The sequence below is a fragment of the Eptatretus burgeri genome, chromosome 13 (assembly GCF_056783735.1).
Source record: "Eptatretus burgeri isolate ZD-2024b chromosome 13, Ebu_testis_v1, whole genome shotgun sequence".
Lineage (NCBI taxonomy): Eukaryota > Metazoa > Chordata > Myxini > Myxiniformes > Myxinidae > Eptatretus > Eptatretus burgeri.
This window is the reverse complement of record NC_140973.1, coordinates 5,939,416-5,960,538: the sequence shown is the minus strand read 5'-3', so window position 1 is coordinate 5,960,538 and position 21,123 is coordinate 5,939,416. Positions and strand designations below refer to the sequence as shown.

Genomic DNA, 21,123 nt, shown 5'->3' with positions numbered 1-21,123 from the left:
CACTGGATACCATTGACCAGAGTCGCAGGGCCAGGCTGAATGGCAGAGCTGAGCTGTTCAGGGAGCTGAGGCGTAAAACTGTACGTGCACTGAGGGTGGACAAGGAGGCCTCTGTGCGAGGAATCTGTGAGGGGGTAGAGCATCACCTGTGGACAGGTGATTCTCGTCCCGCTTACAGGGGAATTCGCGCATTACGTTCATCCAAGCCCATCCCTCGGAGCACTGCAGTTCGAGGAGAGAGTGGTAGGCTCTTGACAGAGGAGTCTGAAGTGAAGGCCCGCTGGGCCGGTTACTTTGAGCGGTTGTACCAGGCTGATCCCCCAGCTGTCGAGTTGGACGTCAAGGTGTTACAATCCCTGTTGCCGACCCTCGAATCAACTGTGGTCCACCATCGTTTGTGGAAACACGGGCTGCGGTGAACCAGTTGAAACGGGGCAAAGCTCCAGGGATCTGTGGCATCCATGCCGAACTTCTCAAGGCTGGTGGAAATGCTGCACTCGTGTCGTTGTATGCAGTTTTGTGCTCTGCCTGGAACACAGGCATCATCCCAACTGACTGGAAGAGGGGCCTTGTTGTCCCTCTCTGGAAAGGGAAGGGTGATCGCCAAGACTGCAACAACTACCGAGGGGTGACGCTGCTCTCAGTGCCGGGCAAGGTCTTTGCTCGGATAATTCTTGATAGGGTTCGCCACCATCTGCTTGAGCACCAGCGTCCAGAGCAGTCAGGCTTTACACCAAAGAGGTCAACGATTGACCGTATCCTTGCACTTCGTGCCCTTACCGAACGCAGACGAGAGTTTCGGCAGGGGCTGCTTGCAGCCTATGTTGATCTCTGTAAAGCGTTCGATTCAGTGAATCGGGATGTCCTCTGGAGGATTCTTGGTCTTCGTGGGGTGCCACCGAAACTGATCGATCTGATGTCTGAACTCTACTCTGGTACTGAGAGTGCTGTGAAGTGTGGTGGTACCATCTCTGACTTATTTCCAGTTGTTACTGGAGTTCGTCAGGGATGTGTACTTGCCCCCACACTTTTCAGCACTTGTATGGACTGGATTTTTGGGAGGATGTCGGAGAGATCAAGTTGTGGTGCATCGTTTGGCAATGTCAAGATCTCGGACCTTGATTTTGCAGATGATGCAGTCATCTTTGCGGAGACTTTAGACATCCTCTTGGGGGCCCTCGAGGTGCTGAATGAGGAGTCGGAGCCGTTGGGATTACGGATTTCTTGGGTCAAAACTAAGATCCAGGCTTTCGGTGACATCTTGGATGCTGCTGTCCTGTCTGTGTCTGTTTGTGGTGAGGATGTTGAGGTCGTGGATAGATTCACTTACCTTGGCAGTGATATTCATGTCTCTGCAGGTTGTGAGCGAGAGGTCAATAGACGTCTGGGTCGGGCCTGGGGAGTCATGGATTCACTGGATCATGGGGTGTGGCGCTGCCGGTACCTGTGCGGGAGGACGAAAGTCCGAGTCTTCAGGTCCTTGGTACTTCCAGTCTTGCTCTATGGGTGCGAGACTTGGACTTTGACCAAGGATCTGAGACGGAGACTTAATTCCTTTGGTACCAGGTCTCTTCGGAGAATCCTTGGCTATCGCTGGTCGGATTTTGTGTCCAACGAGCGGTTGCTGAGAGAGACTCGGATGAGATTTGTTACCTGCATAGTCCGTGAGCGTCAGCTGCGGCTGTATGGACATGTGGCTCGTTTTCCTGACGCTGATCCTGCTCACCAGATTCTCTCAGCGAGGGAGTCTCATGAGTGGAGGAGGCCAGTGGGCCGACCACGTGCCTCATGGTTGCAGCAGGTTGACCATCATCTCAAGGAGATGGGGATGGGCCTGGCATCTGCCTGGGGGATGGCCAGACGGAGGCCCCTGGAGTACCGGCGGAAAGTAGACGCAGCGACGCGCTGTTCTGGCACATGCTCCCATACCTGACCTGACCTGATATATTTTTCGATGAGATGCTGTTCTCGGCGGTGTAGTTGTCGTTGTGAAGGTAATGTTGAGGTAATATATATTTCTTTCAGATGAAATCCTGTTCTCGGCGGTGTAGTTGTCGTTGTGAAGGTAATGTTGAGGTAATATATATTTCTTTCAGATGAGATGCTGTTCTCGGCGATGTAGTTGTCGTTGTGAAGGTAATGTTGAGGTAATATATATATATTTCGATGAGATCCTGTTCTAGGCGGTGTAGTTGTCGTTGTGAAGGTAATGTTGAAGTAATATATTTTTTTTTCAGATGAGATCATGTTCTAGGCATTGAAGTTGTTGTGAAGGTAATGTTGAGGTATTATATATTTTTTTAGATGAGATCCTGTTCTCGGTGGTGTAGTTGTCGGTGTGAAGGTTATGTTGAGGTTATATATATATTTTTAGATGAGATCCTGTTCTAGGCGGTGTAGTTGTTGTTGTGAAGGTCATGTTGAAGTAATATATATTTTTTTCAGATGAGATCCTGTTCTCGGTGGTGTAGTTGTCGTTGTGAAGGTTATGTTGAGGTAATATATATATATATATATATATATATATATATATATATATATATATATATATTTTTTTTTAGATGAGATCCTGTTCTAGGCGGTGTAGTTGTCGTTGTGAAGGTAATGTTGAGGTAATATTTTTTTTTTTCAGATGAGATCCTGTTCTAGGCGGTGTAGTTGTTGTTGTGAAGGTCATGTTGAGGTTGTTGAGGTAATGTTGAGGTAATAGGTAAAGTCAGAAGCGAATGTAAGAAGAATTCTATGTTCGCTTCTTGGCGTGACATGTGACACAGAATATGCAAGTGACACAGAATTCAGGAGCAGTTGGGTACAACTGGGAAGGGTGCGTACCGAGAGGGATGGGTTGGGGACACATTGAGGTGTTCGGCCTTCTCACGAGCGGAGTTTGAAGAGAGGACGCAAGGGGAGCATACACCACAGACAGACTTGACAAGGCGCCACCAGGTTTTAGAGGATGGAGACAACTTTGAAATTTCATTCTTGAGGTTGGACAGATGTTGTTTTGTGGCTCACTTGTGGTTAGACACACGCTTGTTGCAGACTTTGTGGAATGATCTGAGCTTGCCTTCGGTTGGGTTTAGCTTCCAGGAGGAGAATGCAAGTTCTTTTAAAGCAACTTCCTCAACCACAAGATTGAGAGTAAAATTTGGGACAAAAAATTTGAAATTGAAATAAAATAAAGATTTTTAAAAGTTCGCAGAAAAAAAAAAAACTGAGGTTTTCCACCATTGATGCAGCATCTTTTACACCAACTTATTTAATAAGTGACATTCGTTCTTCGTGCCTGTTGTTTGTGTCCTTTATAACATCCTTATAAAGAGTAAGTTTCCTGTTTATAATGATTTTAAATTTTGTTTAACTGCCAGACAGGCAGACAGAGTAAAAAAAAAAAAAAACAAATCTCACTCCTCTCTGTGCACATGCGATCGGGACAAATTCAGAGTCGAAGTACTTGGCAAGGAGCAAGACCCAGGAGAAAAAGGTCTTTCTCAACCCACACCACATACAATGTTTGTTTGCATATTCTGTTACACCAACCTCTCTGGAGCATTTCTACGGTGGGTGTCACTTCGAATTGTGGTATACGTTTTTTTCTTCAGGCCATTTTGTGTCGTGGGGGTGAAATCAAGTTTTCACACCAATATGAAAACAAGGTTGAGAGGTGGGTTGATTTAAACGACTGTATTTTCCTAACTAGTCGCTCAAATTTGACATCATATACATGGAAGGAATGAGAATGGATTAGACTACATATAGATTCGAGTTGCTATGGGTGGGGGTAATATTCAGAATGTGTACATGGAATCCAAATAATGTGGAGAGAAGCATTCTCAGTAATTGTCTAATGAAAATTTGACACCAAAGTATCAAAAATATTTGTTGCACAAATACACAATAAACCAACGACCACTGTGTCGTATTGATATTCTTCCAGTATACAAATGTGATTCAATTCCAGAAAAAGGTGGCTTCATGAGGGGGGGGGGTGGGGGGGTGGCCCTTTGGCCAAAATCACAACAAAACTATAAATTATTAATTCAAATTAATGTAAAAAAAACAATAAATAACGCTGCTTTCGGCAATCGAGCATGATATATCATGTGATTCTCACTACCAGAAAAGGGGCAGAGTTTGGACTGCACCTGCGTTTGAAGGTCAATGCTCTGTCGGGAATCGAATCTGTTGCATGAAATATTTATTTCCCGCACGCAGAATGGAAATTGATATAAAAAGTGTCCTCGGTCTCCAGGGGACGACACTGATGAGGAAATTTGCTATCATTGCCATGCTTTTCTGGTGTTTCTTCCCCGTGCCCATTCTTCGTCCAAGTATCCCTCTGTTGTGTCCCCTCTACCCTGCTGTTTGTGCGTTTCCTTCGCTTTCACTGTGTTCATGTATTCATGACTTTTTCCAATCGTGACATCGAAACAAACAATAATCCTGATGCTCGAACTAAAGGCTAAATACCCCGATATTGATTGGGTGACCCAACTTCTTACTAATATAGAGGAGAGAGGGGAGGAGAGGAGAGGAGAAGAGAAGAGAGAGGAGGGGAGAGGAGAGAGTAAGAAGAGAAGAGGGGAGAGAGAGAGAAAGAGAAGAGGGGAGAGGGAGGAGAGAGAAAGAGAAGAGGGGAGAGGGAAGAGAGAGAAAGAGGGGAAAGGGAGGAGAGAGAGAGGAGAGGTGGGGGAGAGAGGAGAGGTGGGGAGAGGAGAGAGTGAGAAGAGGGGAGAGGGAGGAGAGAGAGAGAGAAAGAGAGAGAGAGAAAGAGAGAGAGAGGAGTGGTGGGGGAGAGAGGAGTGGTGGGGGAGAGAGGAGTGGTGGGGGAGAGAGGAGTGGTGGGGGAGAGAGGAGAGGAGAGAGAAAGAGAAGAGGGGAGAGGAGAGGGAGGAGAGGTGGGGGAGAGAGGAGAGGTGGGGGAGAGAGGAGAGGAGAGGTTGGGGGGAGAGAGAGATAGAGAGGCGAGGTAGGGGAGGGGAGAGGAGAGGTTGGGGGGAGGGGGAGGGGAGAGAGAGGAGAGAGGAGAAGGAGGGGAGAGTGTGGGGATAGAGGGAGGAGAGAGGGGGAAGAGATGGGGGAGAGAGAGAAACATCATGTCTGACGAACAAGGGCTACAGACAGGATTAACTTTTAGATGACAAAGAGCCGAATGTAAGAAACATTATCACTGATGCTATTCCCGAATGGGTACACAAATTATTATTTGGGGGTACAACGAAAAGCATCTACTACTGTACAATGATTATAATTTCTGTACAATGGTTGCGATTGTTGATATTGTTTGTTGATGTTGATCGCTTTGATTGTTGCGTTTTACATCATATCATGTTATAAAAAAATATATACGTACAACGAATCACGAATCAATTACGACGGGTCAAAGGAGAACATGGATTCAAAGGAATACATTTTGGTGGGATTTATTTGAGATGAGAGAGAGAGAGAGAGAGAGAGAGAGAGAGAGAGAGAGAGAGAGAGAGAGAGAGAGAGAGAGACAGAGACAGAGACAGAGACAGAGACAGAGACAGAGACAGAGACAGAGACAGAGACAGAGACAGAGACAGAGGCAGAGGCAGAGGCAGAGGCAGAGGCAGAGGCAGAGGCAGAGGCAGAGGCAGAGGCAGAGGCAGAGATAGATTAAGGGGCCAGACTAATCCACATGGTGATTAATACTCCGTGCCGAACAGAATAGACACAATGCGGTCACTGTACGGGAGAAGAAGCCTCCAGGGGGAGGGAGGGGGACAGGGAGGAGCCACATTCTCATGCTCGAGGCGTCCACAGCCGCCTGCAATCCACAGGTACCCGTTACCATGACGACGATCGTCGTGGAAACCGTCGGTGTACATCTCCCGAATCGATGGCGATCTTCGTCCCTTTGCTGCTGAGAAATTGTTTTCACGTCTATTTTATTCATTATTCACGTTTTGTGAACATTAAACGCAATTATAACCATTTTGGGTTTCAGTCCGACAAGAATCAATAGAAAGGGAAACTCAAAAAGGGCTCTGATATTATAATATCCTTTTATTCTTCTCCAGGTTGATTGATGAAAATGTCTCAGCTTCGTGAAGCACAAATTATTCACAGTTGAAGAATATCACAAGAGTAATTCCACTCTCCACTGAGGACATTTTGGAATCAAATTTCGTGAAATTTGATGATTGCAAAACTGTTTGAGTTCCACTTCCTAACCATTGTGACCGCATAATCATAAGGCTAAAATCCAAACGGTTGTAACCATCTTAAAGGATATAACCATTTGTGGGACGACCTTGGGTAGTCGTTTTGGATCTTGATTTCATCATTCTGTTGCAGAAGGAAGTTTTGAATCATTTACCATCGAGATTAAAATGTGCTTTGACAGCATTTATTTCGTTTACTCGAGCTTTGTGATTTTATCGTCCGCTGTTTTTGTTTCGTATTCAGCCCGTGGCTGCTGGTTGTGTCATTTTCTGGAAGCGCATCTGTGCCGCTGATGCAGTGCCCCTGTCGCCAGTAAGCCGGTACTCAGTTTTCCGACCTCGGGAGGATGACAGGCTGAGTCGACCCACCTGGTGTCATTTCAAGAGCACAACAGGGGCTCCAACTGAAGATCCCGTAAGATATTAAGCCAGCCCTCGTTAAGCCAACACTGGGCTTGTCCACGAACATCTATCTACCTGCAAGGTAAACTGTAAACGTACATGTAGTTGTGCATTTGGACGTAACAATGTCTGTCCGTGTTACCATTGGTGTTAGTGAAAGTTTATGAAATGGTACAAAGTACAGTACTCACTGCAATACCCCCTACAGTACTCATTTTAATCCCCCCTACAGTACTCATTTTAATCCCCCCTACAGTACTCACTGTAATCCCCCCTACAGTACTCACTGTAATCCCCCCTACAGTACTCACTGTAATGCCCCCTACAGTACTCACTGTAATGCCCCCTACAGTACTCACTGTAATGCCCCCTACAATACTCACTGTAATGCCCCCTACAATACTCACTGTAATACCCCCTACAGTACTCATTGTAATCCCCCCTACAGTACTCACTGTAATCCCCCCTACAGTACTCACTGTAATGCCCCCTACAGTACTCACTGTAATGCCCCGTACAGTACTCACGCTAATGCCCCCTACAATACTCACTGTAATGCCCCCTACAATGCTCACTGTAATACCCCCTACAGTACTCATTGTTATCCCCCCTTCAGTACTCACTGTAATCCCCTACAGTACTCACTGTAATGCCCCCTACAATACTCACTGTAATGCCCCTACAATACTCACTGTAATGCCCCCTACAATACTCACTGTAATGCCCCCTACAATACTCACTGTAATACCCCTACAGTACTCATTGTAATCCCCTACAGTACTCACTGTAATCCCCCCTACAGTACTCACTGTAATGCCCCTACAATACTCACTGTAATGCCCCTACAATACTCATTGTAATGCCCCTACAATATTCACTGTAATGCCCCCTACAATACTCACTGTAATGCCCCCTACAATACTCACTGTAATACCCCTACAGTACTCACTGTAATCCCCCTACAGTACTCACTGTAATGCCCCCTACAATACTCACTGTAATGCCCCCTACAATACTCACTGTAATGCCCCCTACAATACTCACTGTAATGCCTCCTACAATACTCACTGTAATACCCCCTACACTACTCATTGTAATCCCCCTACAGTACTCATTGTAATCCCCTACAGTACTCACTGTAATCCCCCTACAGTACTCACTGTAATGCTCCCTACAATACTCACTGTAATGCCCCCTACAATACTCACTGTAATGCCCCCTACAATACTCACTGTAATGCCCCCTACAATTCTCACTGTAATGCCTCCTACAATACTCACTGTAATACCCCCTACAGTACTCATTGTAATCCCCCCTACAGTACTCACTGTAATCCCCCCTACAGTACTCACTGTAATGCCCCCTACAGTACACACTGTAATGCCCCCTACAGTACTCACTGTAATGCCTCCTACAATACTCACTGTAATACCCCCTACAGTACTCATTGTAATCCCCTACAGTACTCACTGTAATCCCCTACAGTACTCACTGTAATGCCCCCTACAGTACTCACTGTAATGCCCCCTACAGTACTCACTGTAATGCCCCCTACAGTACTCACTGTAATCCCCCTACAGTACTCACTGTAACCCCCTACAGTACTCACTGTAACCCCCGACAGTGCTCACTGTAGTCTCCCCGACAGTAGTCACTGTAATCCCCCCTACAGTACTCACTGTACCCTACAGTACTCACTGTAATCCCCTACATTACTCACTGTAATCTCCCCTGCAGTACTCACTGTAATCCGCTACAGTACTCACTGTAATCCCCCCTACAGTACTCACTGTAATCCCTCCTACAGTACTCACTGTAATCCCCCTGCAGTACTCACTGTAATCCCCCCTGCAGTACTCACTGTAATGCCCCCTGCAGTACTCACTGTAATGCCCCCTGCAGTACTCACTGTAATGCCCCCTGCAGTACTCACTGTAATCTCCCCTGCAGTATTCACTGTAATCTCCCCTGCAGTACTCACTGTAATCCCCCCTACAGTACTCACTGTAATCCCCCCTGCAGTATTCACTGTAATCCCCCTACAGTACTCACTGTAATCCCCCTGCAGTACTCACTGTAATCCCCCTACAGTACTCACTGTAATCCCCCCTGCAGTACTCACTGTAATCCCCCCTACAGTACTCACTGTAATCCCCCCTGCAGTACTCACTGTAATCCCCCCTGCAGTACTCACTGTAATCCCCCTTGCAGTACTCATTGTAATCCCCCCGACAGTACTCACTGTAATGCCCCCTACAGTACTCACTACAGTGATGTGAGGTTCGTGCCTGAGCTCGTACACCCATCACCATGCGGGAACCATGAGTGTCGACATCAGTGTGCTGTTGCATGAATTCCAAGGACATTCGTGGACGATGGATTTCTTGGATGGTGTCCGGGATTTGAACGTGGGTTCCCAGCATCACAAGCGAAGTGCTCAGATGGGACCAATAAGCAATTGGCTGACATGATTTGAAGAGCAGTTTCCACGACTGATGGACGCTATATGATGGCCACTCGTTTCACGGTCAGTGGAAATGCTGCACCACAGGAAAGGAAACGTCACAAGGTCCACCTCCCGATGTGTATTCCGATCAAGGTTCGCCACGTGACCTTCATGAAGTCTCTCCTTCCGAGAAAGCACCAGTGACCGCAATCCCTGTGCGGTTCGCAGTCTCAGCACTTCTGCTCCTTTCAATCCCATTTCGTCATCGTTCCATCGTTTAATCCTAACACATAGAGGTCTGCTTGAAAACCCCTAACAATTTTTTTAAAAAATAGGTCACCCTCGAGGTCAGGTCACCCACGAGGTCAAGTCACCCACGAGGTCAAATGGATGGAGTGGGGGAGCTCATACGTCATGGGGGATCATTCTTCGGAGTCTGAAGTTGGCGTCCTTTGTCCGCAGGAATGTGTCCGGTTTATCTGAAATAATCCCAATCCACTATGGACCCGAAATCGAAATAGTCATATTATAAACTGGGCAACTGTCCTCGCTATCTCAATGGGAGATATGTGAAGGTTTGTCACGTGATCGATCGCTGCTGAGTTTGTGGGAGCGGCACAATAGCATAAAGGTCTCCTGGGAGATGGACAAAGGCGCTGAGTCGAACGGTGGTGCAAGAAGGCATGAGACGGTTTCAAAGTTGTCACACCGATGACGTCACAGACGAACAATGGGGAAAATGATCGCCGCGGGGAAGGCATCTGTGGACCTGAGGATTCATTGACACGTAGAGAAACGGTTACGCCGTGGGCTTTGTAGACCCGACCGTCCATCGGACATTGACCCGAGTGATGAAAGTGTTCCATGTAGGGATGCAGGGTAGTGTGCACACGGGTCTTCCCTTTACCCCAGTGTAGTGAGAATACTCGGACGAAATGTGCACCCGGGTCCAGGGTGATACTGTACGACCCTGCAAGACCTCGATCGGCTATCTTCCACACCCAAGACCTTTCCTGAATCTCCATATTTACAGATTTCCTTTCTTTCTTTATCAATAAATTTATTAGGTCGACTTTACTTTTTACATTGACCTTGCCATCCTATTGGGTCATCAGGTGCATGACTGGGCAGGTTACCTGCCTGACAAAGGTGAATTATATAATCCTGATTAGTGATCCTTATCTCGAGCGAATGACTGATCGATAGGTTATTATTTGTCACACTGATCGATCGTATCACGTGATACCTACGTAACAATCCCCTTCGTCCTATTTACATTAGGATTTCCATGTCCCAGTCCGACTTTCGAACACAATAACAAACAAGAAACAACTGGTTCATGGGAATGGCGACCAATGGACCTGGTGAGTAGTCATGACACACACACCTTGATTGATATTTTTATAAACAACACGAACCATGACGTCAGCACTCCAGGGAGGTCCCTCCAAGACGTTCTCCGTTAAGTGTCACCTTGCGCCGGAGTCCATCGTGAACTGGTGATTGGAAGTGACGTCTATCGAGGATTGGCTGATGATGAGGCAAAAAAATAAATAAATAAAAAATAAAAAAGTTTCAAAATAATAACGATGGACACAAATCTAACGTCATCTTTTGATTATATGGAAAAAAATCCATCAAATTCCCTCCTGGGAATGAATCTGGGATGAGCACTTCGATTCGACTGCCCGTTCAGTTCACACTGACACTCTGTGCCGTGACCCCGGGTTCAAACGGATCGATATCGATCATCATTTCTATCGATCGTCATTTCGTACGTGCCCTGCACGCTGGTTGCATCGTTGCTGGTAGCTCGGCTGTGCCGCTGATGCAGTGCCCCCCTATTCCCTCGGGAGGATGACGGGCCGAATCAACCCACCTGGTGTTATTTAACGACTCGACAGGGGCTCTCCAACTCAAGACCCGAAGATCTTGAGGCAGCCACCTTAACCGTTAAACCAACAACAAGCCAAGTTAGTTTTACTAGTGCGTGCCCGTACGTGCAAAAAAAAAAAAAATTATAATAATAATAAAACTTTCAAACCACGTGCCAGAAACAACAACCACACAGGTCGTGGCCATGCGTGGCCGTACGTGCATGGCCATACTTGCGTGGCCGTACATGCAAAAAAAAAAACAAAAAAACCTTTCAAACCTCGTGCCAGAAACAACCACACAGGCCGTGACGTCATATTGTGATGTCATAGCACCATGTCCTGTCATTGGTTTGGTAAATAAATGGCCATAACTTGGGAGACACTTGGGAAACAGCTGAAATGGATGAAGAAGAAACATATCAAACCTTGAAAAGGCACATACTCAGGTCTCCAGCATCAATTGTGACGTCATATCAAACGAAGAAGAATTGTGACGTCATAGCACCGTGTCCTGTCATTGGTTTGGTAAATAAATGGCCATAATTTGGGAACCACTTGTCCGATTAATACCAAACCTTGAAAAGGCACATCCACAGGGCCCCAGCAATAGACCTGGCAAGTTTCAATTAGATCGGACCAGTGGTTGTCGAGAAACAGCGGTCACAGACAGACAGACAGACAGACAGAGACAGACACAGAGATTGCTGGAATTATAGATAGATAATTAATTATATAATTCCGCGGTTTGCTCCATTTCAAACAGTCGAAGTACGTTGATGTGTCCCAACGCCCCCTACTCGTCTCCAATAACGAGCGAGTTCTCTATGTACGCCGGTTGCCATGGCAATTGAGATGGAAATGATGTCATTCTCTCTTGTTTATGTAAGCTCATTATAAATATCTTTTCTGTTACTGATGAAATGATCAACTAAATGCAACACAACGAAATGAAGCAAACCCGCCCCCCCCCATCACCCATCCAAAGAAGACACATTGAAACGGTCACGTTTAGTGACGGGTTCGAAGAGCCCGCGTGACGTCTTTACTAGACCATTTGATGACACGAAGTACAAAAATAGCGCCAACGAGCCCGCGGTTCTCACGTACGTACGCACGTACACAGTACGGCAGCAGCTTGACATGCACGACCACATCGAAAGCACAGCAGCACGATTCACGGTTCGATTCCAATAAACGATGGTTCTTTGATTTTTATATTCATTACGTGTAATGCTTATAAATTTATTGAAGCGACAACGACCATGGTGGGTCATCATCATGTTAAACAACATCGAGCAGTTGCTGTATGTACAAGTCTGTCCACAGCTCTCATGGGGGTTCTGGGGTCGTGGGGGGTTCGGGCGTTGTGGGGGTCACAGGAGGAAGTGGGGTGGGTCTCGGAGACAGAGAGAGAGACGGTTTTCCCAGCACGTGCAAGGCCCTGGGGGCTCTCGTTGCATGCAAGGTGTCCTGGCGATGACGATGAGATAGATATTCCAGACACGGATTCGCGCTTCGTGCGTCTACGTTAACATTATGTACACTATCAATACATGTACAATTATCAAGATTGTCCGACATGCTCCGTCGTCCCGCAGGCTCTCGTCCTGGCGGGGCGTTTAACGGAGCTGCGGCGTCTTGCGGGTTTGGCGAAAAAGGTCGGGGGGAAGATGATGGAAAAGACCCTCCTCCCTGAAGGCTGGATCCCGCATGCAGACCTCGTTTGGCAGCGCCGGACTCCGCACCGGCTGATGGCTTCACGCTCCATCGGGCGCTCCCGGTCACGAAGAACACGGACCTTCGGCGGTGAAAGGGGGTTCGTGCCGGCTCAGACGAGCTACCGGTCCAATGCGATGGTCCAGGAGACCGGAGCATCGCGGGAGCATTCTCCCTTGAGGTCGGTGAACACCTGAGTGAAGAAGTGAGGGTCTGCGTTGATCCTGAGCATGTGCGCGCTCATGGTGCTGATGATGCGCAGCACGCGTTCCCAGAACGCCTCCTTGTCGCTCTCCACCAAGAAGGGCTTCAGGGGGTACGAGATCTCGTTACCCATGTACGAGTAGGACAGGTACAAGCAGGTGAGGAGCGTCGCTCGGAGCTCGTCTTCGCTCGCCAGCGAATCGGGAACGGCTTCCCGGCAAAGGAGGTAAAGGAAGACCACGTTGGCGGGGGTCACGAACGCCTGGTCTTGCCAGCCCTGCAGCAGCAGCGCCCGGTCCACGGCACGGATCCACAGCACCGGCTCCGCGGGGGACACGTGCTTCAGGCGGTAACAGCGGCGGCACAAGAACTCGCCGAGGCAGCGGAGGAGCTCCGAGGTGGACGCCTGCACGACGACCCTCCGAGGGGTGGCCGCTCCGTGGAAGCCGTTCTTCGAGCGAGTCGTGGGCACCGGCTTGCCCGAAAGCCCGCCGTTTTTGCCTGCGGACAGCGCAGGCACGTGAGCGGCGAAGGCGCTGAGGTTTGCGCACGAAGCGGACTTCTTGAGGTTCTCGTTGTTCAGACGACCCACACCTCCCGGCTGCGCCTTCTTGGCGCTTTTCTTCTTGGTCGACACGGCCACCAACCTTTTCCACGCTTGCCCCGGGAGCAGGATCGAATGGCGTCCCAAGGACTTCTCTCGGGCATTCTTGCTGTTTTGGACCGCTGTGTAACGACCGAGGGGTGCTTCCTCAAGAACGCCTTTTCTCCCTGCAGGAGATAGAGAGAGCGCCGCACCCATGGTCGATGTCTCACCCACTCGTTCTCTACCTGGTCTGCTTCTTCTGCTGCTGCTGCACCGGCTCGACAAGATCACTGGCACAGCAACAGCAGCAACAACAACAACAACAAAAGCACCACCAACTTATTAGCAACAACGAATGTAAAATGAACGGAGCCTGCAGGACGTGCGGAGCTTGCAGGTTGAGTCTTCTTGATGTCGGATGGAAGAAGGAGAGCAACGCGGAGGAGGGGGAGGAGCTTGGGTAGAGCGGCGCTGATTGGTCGAACAGCGGGCTATGATGCTCCGCCCCCGCACGACTATGCTAATCTGTGCGGCATCGGCTGGCCGGTTCGACGCACGTGCTTGCCGTGCTTTCTCCTTCAAGACGATTTTTCCTGACGTGCTCCATTTCTCACACACACGTACACACACCCTCGAACACACACAGGTGAGGTGTGCATCATACTCACCTTTCTTTACTGAATGTGTGATTGTTTTTCTCTCAGTATATCGTCGTTCTTACCACGTGACATTATTCATGACGTAATCCAGTACTCTCCGACGTGGTTGAAATTAACACCATATAATTGTCCGCATCCGGTTGACGACCCGGCTCACCACACAATACATTATTTATATAATTCGGGTTTCCTTTGACAAGGAACGTCGCGTCGACCCAGGAGGAAGTTTGTTGGACCCATCAAAGCCTGCGCTGTGCTATGATTACCAACCTATGGTTGTTTGTCCGTACTCTGTCTCTGCCCCTTTTTTAAATCGCCCGACATAATCCTTCAAGCAAGGAAGCAGCACGTACCGTGTTTAAAACGTTTGGGGGGAAAAAATCTCTTCGTTATATCGATCGTTAGAATCAGGGAAAAGAAGATAAAGATATGAACACCACAAATGGTACACGCACACCACATCCGTGTGAAGCGAGCACGTGTGACGTCATTGTGAGCCGTTGTTGCCGATCGGGCATTCGTCCATGATGTGATCTGTGACATCGCTCCAAATTGTCCTTTGAGGTTGCCTGCTCGAGACTACCGCTTTGGTCGTGACGTCATTGTGACTGCAAACATCATGAGTCATTTTGAGATTACTATATGGGCTTTTGGGAAGTATGAGCAGCACTGCAAGCGGTAACGTGTGTGTGTGTGTGTGTGTGTGTGTGTGTGTGTGTGTGTGTGTGTGTGTGTGTGTGTGTGTGTGTGTGTGTGTGTGTGTGTGTGTGTGTGTGTGTGTGTGTGTGGGTCGGTGTGTACATACAGTATCCAGTGCCTTCAGAAAGTATTCACACCCCTCAACAATAATCACATTTTGTTGTTACACCCTGAGTTTAAAATGGATTATATTTAAATTTTTTTGTCACTGATCCACACAAAATACCCCATCATGACAAAGTGAAAACATGTTTGTAGAAATTCTTACAAATTAATTAAAAATGGAAACGCTGAAATGTTTTGCGTCAATAAGTATTCAACCCCCTGAGTCAATACTTTGTAGAACCTCCTTTGGCAGCGATTACAGCTTCGAATCTTCTTGGGTTTGTCTGTATCAGCTTTGTACATTTGGATTTGGGGATTTTCTCCCATTCTTCCTTTGAGATTTGCTCAAGCTCTGTCAAGTTGGATGGGGAGAGTCAGTGAACAGCAATCTTCAAGTCTTTCTACAGATTCTCAATGGGATTCAAATCTGGGCTTTGCCTGGGCCACTCAAGGACCTTCACGTTCTTGTTCTGAAGCCATTCGTAGTGTTGCTTTGGCTTTATACTTTGGGTCATTGTCCTGTTGGAACGTAAATCTTCGCCGCTGTCTTTGGTCTTTTGCACTCTGAAGCAGGTTCTACTCAAGGATTTGCATGGATTTGGTTCCATTCATTGTTCCCTCTATCATTACAAGTCTCCCTCCCAGTCCATGCTGCTGAAAAACATCCCCATAGCACGATGCTGCCACCACCATGTTTCACGGCAGGGATGGTGTGAGATGGGTGATGAGCTGTGCTCGGTTTCCGCCAGACGTAGCGTAGCTTTGCATTGAAGCCAAAGAGTTAAATTTTCATCTCATCAGACCACAGAATCTTTTGCCTCATGTTCTCAGAGTCTTTTCACGTGGCTTTTTGCAAACTCCAGTCATGCTATCATGGGCCTTCTTCTCGGTAGTAGCTTCCGTCTGGCCACTCTCCCATCAAGCCTATATTTGTGAAGTGCTGCAGAGAACATGTTTTCACTTTGTCATGTTGGGGTATCTTGTGAAGATCAGTGACAAAAAAATATAAATATAATCCATTTTAAATTCAAGCTGTAACAACAAAACGTGCCAGAAGTCAAGTGGTGTGAACACATTTCTGAAGGCACTGTATGTATGTATATATTGTTATGGCCCGGGGTACGAGGTTCACCATGAGAGGAAGTATTGAAGTTCCTCTCGAACACCAGGTCCTGAAGCTACCAGCCACAGAGATAACTCCACCATTTGGCAGGTTGTTAGTCAACCACGACGCCAATTGGTACCACCAATCTTGGCAGGGTTCTCAAATACTCCGCTCATTACCTTTCTGGTGGATTGGCAGTATAAAGGGGGGCTCATACCCCCAATACCTCCACCAGCATTTGCCTTACCTTATTTAATCAGGTGCAACCGAGCAGAGCTGCCAAGTGTGTACCGGCTAACGTATAGAGCCAATCGGTGGGGTAGAACCTCTCGGCTAATAATACATGCGGACTATGCTAGACCAACGGAGGAAAACACGCTACGAGCTAGTTGAATTGCATTATCATAGGGTTTCTTTATAAAGAAGGCATGAGGAAAAGTATGTCGTACAGTAATGACAAGGGGTTTACTTACAAAGGATATACATACAGCAGAGACATGCAATATTCACGTGGTGCGGCAAAGACATACAGTCACACATTCAAGCAAAGCGATAATAGGCAAAACTACACTGATACTACCTAGCTTAGACACTCTTACTTACACGAACATGACAGGCACCATCAGACTCATTTCACAGAAGGGTAGAACAGCCAGAAAGATAGAGCAGTGCCTCGGTGGTTGCGACCACTTCAGCTCACTGAGTGGATCTGACGAGCCCGTGCTTCCCACTCACTCAGGGAAGAGTAAAAAGAAGGAATACTGGTTGGTGTCTAAGGTGCATATTGAAGAGGTGCAGGTGGGGTGCCGGTGAGGTGCGAGGAGGAAACTAGAAAGAGGTGAGTATCAGTGATGTTGCTCCGAAAAGAACGGTTCTTCAGCACTTGCCCTCACTGAGTTCTTTGTGCGTCCATAGCAGACAAGACGGGAAAGAGAAAGAATGTGTGAGGAGACAGATAAACTTAAAGTGTGAGGTGTTAATTGGCCTGGCCTTAAGGAATGCACCCCTGCCTGTATCTGCGGACGTCGTCCTGCAGTTGGGTTACTTCTTATGAGGAGGTTGGTGGCAGGATTTGCACTGTGGCCACTGTAAAACCCTTAAGTCCACAAAACATTCAAGAAGCATAAAAAAAAAATCTGAAAACCCCCTCCATGGGAGTACCTCCTGTGCAGCTTCCCTTCACAGGGAAGCTCACCGGATGACAGGATTGGAGCAAAGCCTTCGGGACCCTCAATCTTTGATGATAGGAGGAAAACCACGGGGTAACATTCCCGTTCAGATTACGGGAGAGTGTGTCGGAGTGGTGCTGAGGTGTCGTCCACCAAATGGCGGTCTCCTTGGGTTAACCTGAAGCGGTCCCTTCGGGTGGGTGCCTGGAACGTCCCATCCCAAAGAGAGGATGATCACCTGTCTCTGTTGTCATCTGAGCTCAAGCGTTTGGACATCGGTATTGCAGCGAGATCATGGTGGGTGGTTACACCTACTATTGATCTGGTCGCTCTGATGGTTACCATGCCCAAGGAGTTCCTGTAGCTGTGTCCAATAAGGTGACTCCAATGATAATTGAGGTAACACCGGTCAACGAGCATATTATGAGACTAAGGATTCGTCACTCCTTGGGTGTCATTTCCCTGGTCTCTGTTTATGCTCCGAATGAGGTAAGTGATGTCACTGTGAAGGATGCATTCTACGCCACGCTCGACTCTGTGGTTGATCAGTGACCCAGACGAGATACACTTCTAGTCTTGGGGGATTTCAATGCATCAACTGGAACTGATAGGGATGGTTATGAGACATGTGTTGGACCCCATGGGTCAGGAACTATGAACCAGAATAGCACTAAGTTCCTTGACTTTGCAAGAAGTCATGGACTTGGGTGGCCGGTTCATGGTTTCAGCGCCCACAAGCTCATCGCTGGACTTGGTATTCCAACGCTTGTGGTGTGGCAAAGGAGATTGACCATGTCCTCATTGGTGGTCGCTGGAGGATGATCCAGAACTGTGGGGTCTACCAGAGTGCTCAGTTCCTCAATACTGACCACCGGCTTGTTGTGGAAACTCTGAAGTTGCACCGTAAATCCAGAAGAATGGTACCATCACAGCCGAGGCTGGATGTTGGCAAGCTCAAGGATGAGAGGGTAGGTGAGGAGTTTGCAAACAAGCTGAGTGGAGATTTGTGGGGTCTGGGTGCTTTGGGAGGTCCTGAAGAGTTGTGGAGTGCCTTCACGACCACTGTCCTTGATGTTGCCGGTGGATGTCTTGGAACTCACCAGAGGGCGAAGAAGAATTTTGTCTCTCAAGGGACACTGGATACCATTGACGAGAGTCACAGGGCCAGGCGGAATGGCAGAGCTGAGCTGTTCAGGGAGATGAGGCGTAAAACTGTACGTGCGCTAAGGGTGGACAAGGAGGCTGATGAGCGAGTAATCTGTGAGGGGGAAGAGCATCACCTGTGGTCAGGTGATTCTCGTCCTGCTTACAGGGGAATTCACGCATCAAGTTCCTCCAAGCCCATCCGCCGGTGTACTGCAGTTAGAGAAGAGGGTGGTAGGCTCTTGACAGAGGAGTCCGAAGTGAAGGCTTGCTGGGCCGGTTACTTTGAGCGGTTGTACCAGGCTGATCCACCATCTGTCGAGTTGGATGTCAGGTGTGTTACAATCTCTGTTGCTGACCCTCCAATCAACTGCGGTCCACCTTCGTTTGTGGAAACATAGGCTGCGGTGAACCAGTTGAAATAGGGTAAAGCTCCAGGGATCTGTGGCATCCATGCTGAACTTCTCAAGGCTGGTGGAAATGCTCCACTCGTGTCGTTGCTTGCAGCTCTGTGCTCTGCCTGGAACACAGGCATCATCCCAACTGACTGGAAGAGGGGCCTTGTTGTCCCTCTCTGGGAAGGGAAGGGTGATCGCCAAGACTGCAACAACTACTGAGGGATGACGCTGCTCTCAGTGCCGGGCAAGGTCTTTGCTCGGATAATTTGTGATAAGGTTCGCCACCATCTGCTTGAGCACCAGCGTCCAGAGCAGTCAGGCTTTACACCAAAGAGGTCAATGATTGACCGTATCCTTGCTCTTCGGGTCCTCACCAAACGCAGACAAGAGTTTCGGCAGGGGCTGCTTGCATCTTATGTTGATCTCTGTAAAGCATTTGATTCAGTGAATCGGGATGCCCTCTGGAGGATTCTTGGTCTTCGTGGGGTGCCACCAAAACTGATCGATCTGATGTCTGAACTCTACTCTGGCACTGAGAGTGCTGTGAGATGTGGTGGTACCATCTCTGACTTATTTCCAGTTATTACTGGAGTTCATCAGAGGTGTGTACTGGCCCACTCACTTTTCAGCCCTTTTATGGACTGGATTCTAGGGAGGATGTCAGAGCAATCAAGCTGCGGTGCATCGTTTGGGAATGTCAAGATCTCTGACCTTGATTTCACAGATGATGCAGTCATCTTTGCGGAGACTTTAGATATCCTTTCGGGGGCCCTTGATGTGCTGAATAAGGAGTCGGATCCGCTGGGATTACGGGCTTCCTGAGTGAAAACTAAGATCCAGGCTTTCAATGACATCTTGGACGCTGCTGTCCTATCTGTGCCTGTTTGTGGTGAGGATGTTGAGGTCGTGGAGAGATTCACTTACCTTGGCAATGATATTCATGTCTCTGGTGGCTCTGAGTCAGAGGTCAATAGACGTCTGGGTCGGGCCTGGGGAGTCATGGATTCATTGGATAATGGGGTGTGGCGCTGCTGGTACCTGTGCGGGAGGACGAAAGTCCGAGTCTTCAGGTCCTTGGCGCTTCCAGTCTTGCTCTATGGATGCGCGACTTGGACTCTGACCAAGGATCTGAGATGGAGACTTCATTCCTTTGGTGCCAGGTCTCTTCGGTTAATCCTTGGCTATCGCTGGTCAGACTTTGTGTCCGAGCGTTTGCTGAGAGACTCAAATGATATTTGTTACCTGCATAGTCCGTGAGCGTCTGCTGCGGCTGTATGGACATGTAGCTCGTTTTCCTGACGATGATCCTGCTCACCATATTCTCTCAGCGAGGGAGTCTCGTGAGTGGAAGAGGCCAATGGGCCGACCACATGCCTCGTGGTTGCAGCAGGTTGATCAGCATCTCAAGGAGATGGGAATGGGCCAGGCATCTGCGTGGCGGATGGCCAGACGGAGGCCCCTGGAGTACCGGCAGAAAGTGGACGCAGCGACGCGCTGCTCTGGCGCATGCTCCCATACATGACCTGACCTGATCCTCAAGTGATGTTGGAAAATTACTGAAAATTTATGGTATTGTCGCGTCAGAAGGGATCCATGAACACAGACCGTCTGAATAGGATGTCAAAGACCATTTACTTAACTGTTATTTTTCTTCGTTTATTTCTTTGTTTCCGCTGAAATGTCTATTCTGCTTCAGTGACTAATATTTGTGCAGTCAATCTCTGGGTTATGGATATTAATCAAGATGTATCTTTCAAAAACAGGAAGCCTTTGTGTTCTTGGTGTTGTCCCTTCGGGTGCGGTGCATCGTCCGTCACTCCTTGGGTGTCATTTCCCTCGTGACATTTCAGAGAGAGAGAGAGAGAGACAGACACACAGACACACAGACACACAGACACACAGACACACAGACACACAGACACACAGACAATGAACCTATCGACCATCGACAGCACCTTGCCCAAATCCCTTGCTCATGGTTAACGGTATAATTCGTATTATCTGTGATATGTTGGAGTGCTCAGTCGATGTGGATACGAGTCATGATGTGGATCAGTTCTCTTCTTATGTGTGTCCTTGTGTTTCATGTGCAGAGAAAAAAGGGAAAGGCCATTTTTTATGGAGGTGTATCAATGTCCGTTCAATGTCCCGTTTTTGGATTGCTTTTCTAATTAAATATTCCAATTAGAGTTAGTGCCTTGCACGCATCATTTTTGAACAATCGATTTTATTTAAACCTTTCACTGGAGTCGGATCATCAGTCTGTTACGCCGCTTATCGGATGAAGAAGTAATAGCATCGGTAAATGCTAAAATCCCCTAAACAATAAAACAATGCCCTATACCATTTCGCTTCAAGAGCCAGGTTAAATTGACATTGCTCGGCTAGCAGGACAAAAACTGGGCACAATCACCAAGGGAATAGTC

General features: G+C 48.0%; 1 protein-coding gene and 1 long non-coding RNA gene across 3 annotated transcripts in view; one reads left to right on the top strand and one right to left on the bottom strand.

The window, feature by feature from the left end:
* Positions 1-21,123, top strand: part of LOC147013732 (uncharacterized) — a 74,336-nt gene that overhangs the window by 37,791 nt on the left and 15,422 nt on the right. The window contains exons 1-3 of one of the 2 annotated variants that reach the window (XR_015050496.1): positions 2,570-3,484; positions 3,603-3,664; positions 6,433-6,672. This is a non-coding gene — a long non-coding RNA (uncharacterized LOC147013732). Of the gene's footprint in view, positions 1-2,569; positions 3,485-3,602; positions 3,665-6,432; positions 6,673-21,123 lie in introns of those variants that run through there. The other variant, XR_015050497.1, reaches the window with a different exon arrangement.
* Positions 11,916-13,882, bottom strand: LOC147013733 (cyclin-dependent kinase 5 activator 1-like). The gene has a single exon (XM_085850896.1). The coding sequence runs from the start codon at positions 13,633-13,635 to the stop codon at positions 12,751-12,753; it is 885 nt and encodes a 294-aa protein (XP_085707022.1). The 5' UTR covers positions 13,636-13,882; the 3' UTR covers positions 11,916-12,750.

What these genes read in the sequence shown, in the direction of transcription:
- LOC147013733 (XM_085850896.1), bottom strand. Translation starts at nt 13,635, where the DNA reads ATGGGTGCGGCGCTCTCTCTATCTCCTGCAGGGAGAAAAGGCGTTCTT.